This window comes from Rousettus aegyptiacus, unplaced genomic scaffold, assembly GCF_014176215.1.
Source record: "Rousettus aegyptiacus isolate mRouAeg1 unplaced genomic scaffold, mRouAeg1.p scaffold_m13_p_14, whole genome shotgun sequence".
Taxonomy (NCBI): Eukaryota; Metazoa; Chordata; class Mammalia; order Chiroptera; family Pteropodidae; genus Rousettus; species Rousettus aegyptiacus.
Genome location: NW_023416289.1, coordinates 6,639,852 through 6,649,801, shown reverse-complemented (window position 1 = coordinate 6,649,801; position 9,950 = coordinate 6,639,852). Strand labels below are relative to the sequence as shown.

Below are 9,950 nucleotides of genomic sequence, written 5' to 3'. Positions count from 1 at the left end.
CTTTCTGCATGTAGTGGCACTCACTCTGCAGAGCTCACAGGCCAGCTGTCTGTGGGCACAGGCAGGCTCAGCCGAGAACGGCGGGGCTGTATCTTTCCTCCCCTGGCTCTGGGGTTTAATCAAAACAGTATTCAAAATATGATTCTGGGAGATTATATGGAGAGATTTGCAGGAGGCTCTCGGTGGGGGCAGAGATGGTGAGAACAGATTGCCGCCGGGGCCGAGGCTGGGATAATCGTGGGCTCAGCCGCACCATTCGCAGGCCCCTTGCAGGTGCTCCTGGAGTGGGCCATCCGCTCAGACACGGAGCGCCAGGCTGGGGAACTAGGCCGCCCCCTGTGTTTTACAACTGAGAGAGGGGAAGGGGCTTGTCCATGACCCTGCAGCAAGGTGGTAGTGACCGGACTGAGATGGTAAAGCCGTCTGCTGGGATTCCAGACTGCTCTTGTCGGCACGAATAGCATGGTACTGTCTCCAGCCAGCCGGGCCTGGATCTTAGGACAACCCTGGCTACAGGATCCTGCCGTGGGCTGGGGGAGTTAGGAGGAGGCCGGGCCTCCCAGACAAGAGATGGAGAGAGAACCTTCCGAGGTCCTGGGTGGTAAAGCAGGCAGACCCAGGTGGGCCTCCTTTCCCAAGGCTCACTGTTTCTATAAAAGGCCGAATGGCTGGAGGCAGTTTGCCGGTCAGATTGCCCCAGGCTCCATCCTTCACTCTCTGGATGCCAGAATCCCTGTTGGGCCACATGACCTCAGGCTTAGGTTGGTCCCTTCTCCCTGGCCTTGTTTCCCATCTCCAAGTGCTGACTCAGTGGAATGCTGAGGGCCCTTCTCTCCTCCACAAAATGGCTAGCTGGAGACCCAGTCCCAAGTGGAGGCCGGAAAAAGAGGCCTCTGCAGGCTCTGCGGCCTCCTGACGCGTCTACCTGGTCCCCCAGGAGGGGGCGGGGTCGAGAGCGCCTTGAAAGAAACCCCCCAGCTAATGCTCTTTATTACAAGCGTTAATCCCGCAAAGCCGACTGGAAATAATGTTTATCTTTTCGCAGTTTAATTTCCCAGACCCTAAGCCGCGGGTCAGTGAGGGCGACTGGAGGGTCCCAGGGGAGGTCGGAGGTAGGCGCAGCTGTTGCCCAGGAGCAAAAGGAAAGCAGGAAGGGGATTTCCCAGGGGGGGCGAGGGAGCGAAGGCTGACCCGAGGACCCCGAGGAGAGCTGCGGTCGGTCGCGCCGCGGAGTCCGTGTCACCCTGAGCCAGTCCCTTGCCCTCCCAGCTGGCCTCCGTTTCCTTTATTTGGGAAGGCGTTTGTATTTTTGTCATTCATGATCTCTAAAGCCCCTTCTGACTCCGGTCATTTTGTGGGACAGAAGACAGAGCGGGGGCAGGGGGGCGGCTTGCAGCCTGTTCCTCGGTTTCCCCACCGCGCCTTCCCCTCCACGGCCTTCGAGGATCTTAAAATCTCGCCCCCTCCCTTCTCCCGGAGGACGCGGCGCCTTCCCGCCCGGGACTCCAGCGACTGGCCGGCCGGCCCCGCGCTGCTCCAACCCAGGCAGCGCTGCATCTTGCACTCCCGCGGCCCTGCTCCCCACGCTGCCCGCCCCGGGGACGAAGCCCCCCGCCCCGCCCGTCAGCGCCCATTGGTCGCCCTGCACCGGAAGTGTCTGCTGACCCTCAGTTAAACCGAAAGGACGCCCCGTATCGCCTCCTAGCGACCCGGCCATTCGGTCCCACCCGAGGAGAGGAGCGCGGGGGTCCCGGCGGCGTGCCAGGGGCGGCCACCACGATCCCCATCGCCCTCCCTCCCTATCAACGTAAAACCCAAGTGGCAATCGGGGAACAGCCCCCCGACAGCTTCCCCCACCTCCGACCTCGCCGCGGGCGCCCGCACCTCCCGCGCCCGCGGGTCAGCGGGCTCAGCGCGCGGGTCGCGTCGCAGGGTTTGGTGCGGGAGCCAAAGAGGCTGCGGCCTGGGCCGTTACCTTGTCACAAGTCGCTCTCTCTGCCTAGGAAGGCACCGAGGTCTGCATCCCGCGCCGCCCCTCCCCACACCCCCTCCGGGCCGCTCCCCACTCCCCGCTCCGCCACGACCGCCCCAAGCACCCCTGACCACAGACAGGCCACACCGATTAGGTTCGGTTTGATTATTTTTACGGGCACAAGGAATGGGGAGAGGGAGAAGACGCACGTGGTCCTTAGGGACCGGGACAGCCATGGAAGTTACAAAGTGAGGGGGGAGGGGGCGAGGGTGAGCAGGACAGGGAGCGGCTGCAGACCCGAAACCCAGAGAAGGCGGGGAGACGTGGTATGCCGAGTGGGTGCCGCCCAGCCTTCCCCCTCGGCCTTCCCCGAGGTGCCCGGCCACCTCTTCTGGGGTCTGACAAGATGCACATTTGCCAGCCACTCCCAGCTCTGCGTGCAAGGAGGGCGGGTAAGAGGGTTTCTGTGTGTGTCTTGTCTTTTTCTTAGGCGAAGTGAGATCTCCCAGCTTCTGGCGAGGTCTGTCCCAGCTTCTTAGCGTGGAGGTGAGTTCCAAAAGTAGGGCTTATTTCCAAGATTCTTCCGCAAATCGCAGCCATTGCGCTAACCTGCTGAGAGAGGAAAGGTTGATTAAAACCCGAAGGCCTCTTGGTGGCGATTCCTAGGAAATCGGAGGTCAGTGGTGTCTCATCCGAAGGGAATCAAAGGTCTAGAAGCAATTTACTTGCCAGGAGTAACATTTGGACCCTGTTATGTGTAAATTCAAATAACAATGTAACCCAATTTTCTAAGCCAGTAGCTAAATCCAGAGAGAAATTACTACAAAGAACAGAATCTGGCAGTAATTGCTGGAGGCTGCCAAATGCCTGCGGAATGCCCCATTGTGGGGTGAAATTCCCTTCCACCAGGGACAGCCAAAGAGCCAAGGGGGTGGGAGGTGCGGGGGGAGGGGCAGGAGACACTAATTGGCAGTCACACCTTGCTTGGAGGTGAGATCTTGGGAGTGAGTGCTCTCCAAAGACAGCGCTGGGATACACTCCCCAGGGATTTTAATTTCCCCCAGAGAGGGCCGCAAGCTGACTTCTGTCTGGCCCCGCCCCTCACACCTCTCAGAAAACTCTGGCTCCTGCCCCGGCCTAGCAAACTCTTGGTACAATAACAGCGGGGTCTAGCTGCCCCCCTCTGAAGAGCAGGCGCAAGGGCAGCTGTGCCAGCCGGTCATGCGGTGCCCACCTAGCGCACTTGGAAGAATAGTGGACCTGAGCTCAGCGATCTAGGTTGCCCATCTCTTCAGTGACTTTCTCAGTGATCCTGGGTAAGCTATTGCCTCATTCTGAGCTTATTATTATTGTTTGCCTTCAAAACGAGGGGGAACTAGAATTACTATATCTCTAAGCTTCCATTTCAAAGGGTTCTGTGGGACAGTTTCCCGCCAGGCCTTAACCTGGGCGTGCCCGAGAGGTAGAGAAGGGGCGTAAAGGGCGGGCTGCATGGGGGTGGGCAGGTGGTGTCTTTTAGACAGACGCTCCCAGCGCTGTTGGGGGTCCACACTACCTTCTGCTCCGGAGGGGTAGTGACTCTGCACTAGGGGCTCCCTCCGCCGCGGGCATGGCGCACAGTTCAGGGGCAGTCCCTGCAGAGCGAACGCGGGGTTGCCAAAGGCTTTGGCTACACGGGAAGCCTCATCACACGCGGAGTCTCTGGGGACCGCAGGGCGTCCGCCAGAGCCTAGAGGCTGTCGGGGAATCAGATGGCACTCAGGACTTCGTGGCTTGGGCGGGGTCGGAGGTGCGCCTTCGACAGCGCTGGCTGCCGCAGTGTGCGCCAGCGACCAGATGCGCGGTTTCTCACTGCACGGGTAGTGCATGGTCAATGTGGGGGCCCTCGGCTCCGCCCGGAGGAAGTCGGCTTCTCCCGATCCGGGGGGCTCACTGAGCGAGAAGCGGGGCGTCGCGAGGCCGCACTCCCGGCGCTGCGGCCAGCCCACTCGAGCCGCGGCGCATGGCGCCGGCAACGACTGCGCGTCCTTATGGAACTCAGCCAGCCTGTCCGTGGCTGTGACCACTGCCTCCTCTTCTTCGGCCTCCTCCTCCAAATCTTCTTCCTCCAGGTCTTCCAGGTCACTCAGACGGAGCGCCCGAGCTCCCTGGCTAGCAGCAACGTCTGCAGGAGATCAGGAGCGAGTGAGAAAAGCCCCAGGCCCCGAGGGAAATCTGCCGGAGTGCCCATCCCTGAGAAGCTTTTAGCGAGATGCGCCCTGCACTCAGGGCGTTCTCGATGTAATCACCAGGCTGGCCACACGTCACTTCTTACACTTGCCCCCGGGTCGCTCCTGCCCTTGGGAAAGAATCCCCAGCCCCAGCTTGTCCTCACCCCCTCGAAAACTCCTCCTGTCTCTGCACCCCCAAGCCAAGGAACCTGATCAGTCCAGCTACTCTAAGACCTGGATCTCGGTTCGTCAAGCCTGTAAAGGCGAGGGGACAATTTCTACCCAATTTCCACACCCACAGGTGGCTGGCGGGGGGTGGGCAGGTGTTATTATTTAATTAAGCAAATATTTACTGAGTACCTATTGTGTGCCAGACATCGCTTAGGCATTAACCTAGGGAAGACAACTTCCAGTGGGGCTGACATTCTCTAGAGGCTCACGGTGCTTAAGAGGAGGGTGAAGGAAATAAAGTGGGCTGACAGCAGAGAATCGCTGAGAAGCCGCACTGGCCTGGGAGGCCAGGGAAGGCTTTTCAGAGGTGACACTTTAAAGGTGAGAAGAAGATGGTGCGTGCGATAGGGAATTCCTGGCAGACCGAGACGCCCAGGCAAAGGTCCTGAGGCTTGCAGGGGATGCGAGCGCAGGGCACGCGCGAGCGCCCGCCGCGCAGGCTGCCCCACTGCGCAGCTGCGGAAACCCCGCGGAGCCGCACCGGGTGGCTTGGGCAACGCCCGCGAGGCCGGGCGGCGGACGATTTGGCACCTTTGGTGTCGCAGTTTAGGCAGCGCAGGGCCTCCTCCGCTCCACCCTCCGCCTTCCTCTCCTCCCCGCCTTTGTTCTTGGGCGCCCACGTCATCTTGTTCTCCTTCTTGAGGCGCCGGCGCGCGTTGGCGAACCAGGTGGACACCTGGGTGAGGGTCATCTTGGTGATGATGGCCAGCATGATCTTCTCGCCCTTGGTGGGGTAGGGGTTCTTGCGGTGCTCGTTGAGCCAGGCCTTGAGCGTGCTGGTGGTCTCGCGGGTGGCGTTCTTCCGGCGCCCAGTGCCACTCAACTCCACGGCTCCGTACCTGTAGGGACAACCTGGCTCGCAGTCTGAGGCGGGGAACCTGGGGCGGCAGGCGGGAGGCAGGCTGTGGCCTGGAAATGAGCTTCCGGTCCTCTGCCTCCTTGCTCAGCCCCTCCCCCCTCTCTGCCCAGATCAGCCTTTCTTGGGGGAATGGGACGCGGGGAGGGGGGAGGTGGGGGGGGGGGAGGCGGGGAGGAAGAGAGAGAAGGACGTTGGGTGCCAGTCACCAAAGTGCTCCATGTCTTACCGGTCATACTGGTACTGCCCCAGAGTAGGCTCATAGGGATAATAGGCTCCTGGCTGTGCTAGGCCAGGTGTGAAGGTCCCTGCAGCCTCCTTAAATTCATACTGTGGATTCTGGTGGGGAGAAAAGAAAGAATTCAGGACTATTTTCATTTGGGGAGGGAAAAGGTGGGGTAATTGCTAAGGGTGTGAACTCTGAAGTCAAGTTCAGTTTAAATCCCTGTAGCATTGGCTGTGTGATGCTGAGCAGAGTGAAATGCTCTATGCCTCGGTTTCCCCTTGGTAAATGAGGATAACCATGGTACCTATAGGTCGTTGAAGAAGAGCACTTGGCAGAATTCCCGGTGCGGAATAGACAATAATGAAATATTAGCTGGTATTATTACTGTTATTACTTGTGTCTCCCCCCAAACCTCCTCCCCAGGAGCTGGGGGACTTCCCTACCTTATGCTCCTTCCAGAACTGTTCCCTGGCCCTTTGCATCTCTGTAACTTTGGGTAAGTAATTGACCTCTGCACCTCAATTTCCTCATCCGTAAGCTGAGAAAAGTAATAATGACTTGCCTGCCTCACAGAATTAATAGAAGTGCAAATGTCTTCTAAACGCTGTGGAGTTCTGCAAGATGCACGAGGGTGTGGAGATGTATTTCTTTTCCTTATACACAATCCTAACTATTTCCTTTCCCCGGAGTTGTGCGTCCTTCCCAAATTTTCCCTGGAGATGTCACACTGGAATTCGGCCCCGGCTGCCGCTGCTGCCCCCAGGCCGGGTGGGTTCCGGTGCTCGGGCCCAGGCCCCACCTCGTGTACTCACCAGCGCCCCGTACAGCGCGGGCGGCTCTGGGCTGTAGGGCAGGTATCCGGGGTAGCTCGGGCCAGCTGCAGCGGCCGCGTAGGGGGCTCCATAGATGCCCAAGGCCGCGCCCAGCTCGGGGCGCGCACTGCCCAGCAGCCGGCCATCGTAGGGTGCGCAGCAGAGAGCGGCCGCCGGGGTGGAGCCTGAGGCCACATCTGGGACCGAGCGCGGGGCGGATTCGCAGCAAGTGGCGCTTGAACTTGCAGACACCAGAAACTACGGGGGCGAGAGAGGGGACCCCGGAGGTCAGAGGCAGGCGCCCCGGGCTGGCGGGAGCCAGCGGCGTAACTGCCAGATGGGTGTCTCCTTCATTCAACATTCACTAAAAGCCACCGCGTTCTGAGCACTGGAACGCTAATGATCCGAAGACGCCATTTATCCAAATAAGAAACACCCAAGCCGTCGCTTAGGCTCCAGAGTCCCAGGGGGTCCCGGCATGAGAGCAGTCCGCAACCCGAATCACAGAAGCCGAACTCCGCGGGTTCCCTCGCGATCCCCGCCCCCTTCCCCATCACAGGATCCCACGGAGGCAGAGCTAGAAGTTGGCCTGAGAGACCAGCATCGCGTCTCACATCGACTCCCTTTTTATAGATGGGGGACAAGGACGGGGAGAGTGCGGTCTTGTTCAAGGTCACGAAGGGGGTCAGAGGTCGGGCTAGTACTACACCCCAGGAGAATAGACTCTGCACTCTGGAGAGAAACTGGAGAACGGTGGCGCGTGTGCCCAGAATTTGCCCTTGTCGCCGCACGACACCCACATGGGTCTGGAAAATCGAGGGAACCAGAAGCGGAGAGTTCGGGTCGGCCCACGGATGGGGGAGGATAAGAACATGGGTCAGCAGCGAACAGCGGAAAAACGACGAGTTGACCAACGCTCCGGACTGGAAGTCCTTTCTTTCCTTTCCTTTTTTTTTTTTTCTTTCTGTTATTGTTATTATTACTATTATTTTGAGACTCTCTGGGCCACCTCGGATGTCTGTACCATGAGACCTGTCTGGAAGATTTCCGTGGTCCCACCCACCTCGCGGAGCGCGTGGTTAGAGTGCTCAAGTTTCCGGTCACCCGATTTTCCAGCTCGCACTGGGGGACTGGAACGTTCCCGGCGAGGGACTGAGGAGGTCAGAGGGCACGGTGGCACATTACCCCGCTGCCCGCTCCCTCTGGCTTCCACGGAGCCTCGTGCAAGAGGAGGGCGCTCAGGGGCAGGAGCGTGCCCTGGGCGTCCCCTCTGCCCAGTCTGTCCCCATCCCCCATGGAGCTGCCTCTTACCTGGGAAGCGCTGCCGTAAGGGTGTCCAAAGTGCGGGAAGGACATGGTGGCTGTCCCCGGCTCGCCTGCCTCTCTTCTTTCTTGTTTCTGCCTCGGCGCGTCGTATTCGCGCCTCCGGCCGTGGGCCGCCTCGGTTCCTTACACGGCTGCGGTTACCCAGAGGCGGGTCCTCCGCCCGCTGAGCGCCACTGGAGGCATAGCCAGGGGCAGCCCAGCTGCCCAGCCCTGCGCTCCAGAAGGCGCTCCACCGGCCAGCGTGGTCCGGAAGACAGAAGGGCCCATGGATGGGCAGGGGAAGGAAGAGGATGCGAGTTCTCAAAGGCGCACAGTGGCGAGGCAAGGTGAGGCGCGGCGCGGGGCTGTGCGGCTTTCGAGGTGTCCCAGTCCAAGGTGGCCAGAGGCTCAATGTGACGTCACGGTAATCCCGGACCGCCAGGCGGGCCCCCGGGCCCTGGGGCCCCGGGCCACCAAACGTGCCAAGCGCAGCCAGCCCGTGCGCGCGCGCGCACTCTCACCCACTCTCACACTTGTTCATGGAGCTTTGTGTAGCTGCTGAGGAATGTCAAAGACCCTGAACCTCTCTGCTTGGCGCTAGATCCTATCCCTTTTCGCCTGACACTCGCGCGCGCGCGCGCACACGATCTCTCCAAATTACCCGGGAGAAGTAAGAGAAACGCCTCCCTCTGTGCCGCGCAGGCCCCGGGCGCAGCGCGCTAACCTCCTCCCTGCGGCCCTGAAGAGCAGAGAAGCAACCTAGGCGGCGAGGGAGGAGAAAATACAAAAAAAAAAAAAAAAAAAAAAAAAGAGAGAGAGAGAGAGAGAAAAGAGGGGAAAAGTGGGGGAGGAAGGCAAGAGGGAGAAGGAGGAGGGGAAAGGAGAGAGACGAGGAGTCTAAATGAACGGAGGAGCGCGGGGGAGGGGAGGGAACTGGGTGGGCGAAGGCTGGGTGGAGGTTGAGCGCGGGCAGGTGGAGGAGAGCAGAGGCTCTGGGGAAACGCCTCCAGACCGACTTCCGCACCCCTCCTCTGCAGGAAAGTTTGCTCTCTTTGGGACAGCGCTGGGTGGCGTCGGTGAATCCCACTGGCCCGTCTGTCTTTGTCCTCGGGGATCGGTCTCACCAAGGCTAGCTGGATTCAGGCCCTCCAAGCTCTGCCCTCTGCAGGGCCTTGACCTCGGGGCTTCTCTGCAGCCTTCTGGCCCTAGAATAGGCCAAATAGCGCCCCCTCGAGGCCAAGGGTCAAGTCCCTTCGGAGTCTCCCTGGAAACGCGCCAAGTCTGACCCCAGGTATCTGCAGACCGCGGGCTAAGACCCTTGGGCATCTCCTCCCAAGGCGAGGCTTGGCTGCCTCCTGCGCACCGCCCGCTGCGTCCACGCGGAGCGGGCACCCGCAGGAAGGCGCCGGGCCGAGCTGCCGCCGCTGCGCTTCGCTGGGGGTGGCGCTGGCGAGCCGCCGATCGGCGGCCCAGACTCCTCGCTCTGCCGGGACGCCTGGCTGGGCCCAGCTGTCTGACCGCCCTCCCCCAAACTCCAGCTCAGGGGACCTCAAGGGGGCACTGATGGGCGGAGGAGCTCGTTGGAGCCTGGGACGGGGCTGCGTCCTCTAGGCCTGGTTCCGGGACAAAGCGGCTCGGGTTTGCGAGCAATGTAGACAATACTCATTCGAAGGCTCAAACCCCAGGCCCGGAGCCTCCCCTTGACAGCCTCCAACCCGCGTATTCCTGGGGCGGAAAAGGGACAGCCGATCTGGTGGACGGATGCTGTCGGAATGAGAAGTGGAACTCGCTTTTGGATTTGCAGGCCAGCAACCTCGGGAAGCCTCGCTTTTCACTCACGGGGTCACAGCTCTTTACAGTTTACACTGTGTCCCCGCCGTGCCTCCCGGGAGGAATCACGGGGGTTGGTCCAAGAGCCCAGTTTTATTTTCAAGTGGAAACGCAAGAACCCGTGGCCCCAAGGTTAGGGACAACCCAGGTCTCTGCCATGGTCTTCCGGAGGCCAGGAGGAAGCCCAGGGATCGGTGGAGGGACCTGGCGTAGGATCCCTGGCCTTTGACTTTAGCACCTTGTGGAGGAGATTGGTAGGCCTGGAAGCCAGCGACCTCTTTAGAACGGCATCTCCAGCTTTCTCTCTCTCTCTCTCTCTCTCTCTCTCTCTCTCTCTCTCTCTCTCTCTCTCTCTCTCTCTCTCCAGGTTCTGCAGAAGCGCAAGGCACTTAAAGAAGCCACAAACCACAAGCCTCCTCTGCCAGAGAGTCACGGGAGGACAAGCTCCATCCTAAGTAGTAACAAACCCAGCGAGGGGTCCTGGCTATGCCGCTGAGGGTCGTTACCT

At 60.4% G+C, this 9,950-nt stretch overlaps 1 protein-coding gene across 1 annotated transcript; it reads right to left on the bottom strand.

Moving 5' to 3' along the window:
* Positions 1-2,127: 2,127 nt before the first annotated feature.
* On the bottom strand, positions 2,128-8,196 carry IRX6 (iroquois homeobox 6). Its single transcript, XM_016133129.2, has 6 exons — positions 7,619-8,196; positions 6,308-6,565; positions 5,499-5,608; positions 4,945-5,252; positions 3,528-4,136; positions 2,128-2,581 (listed from the first exon to the last, which is right to left on the bottom strand). The coding sequence occupies exons 1-6, from the start codon at positions 7,661-7,663 to the stop codon at positions 2,577-2,579; spliced, it is 1,335 nt and encodes a 444-aa protein (XP_015988615.2). The 5' UTR covers positions 7,664-8,196; the 3' UTR covers positions 2,128-2,576.
* Positions 8,197-9,950: the final 1,754 nt, after the last annotated feature.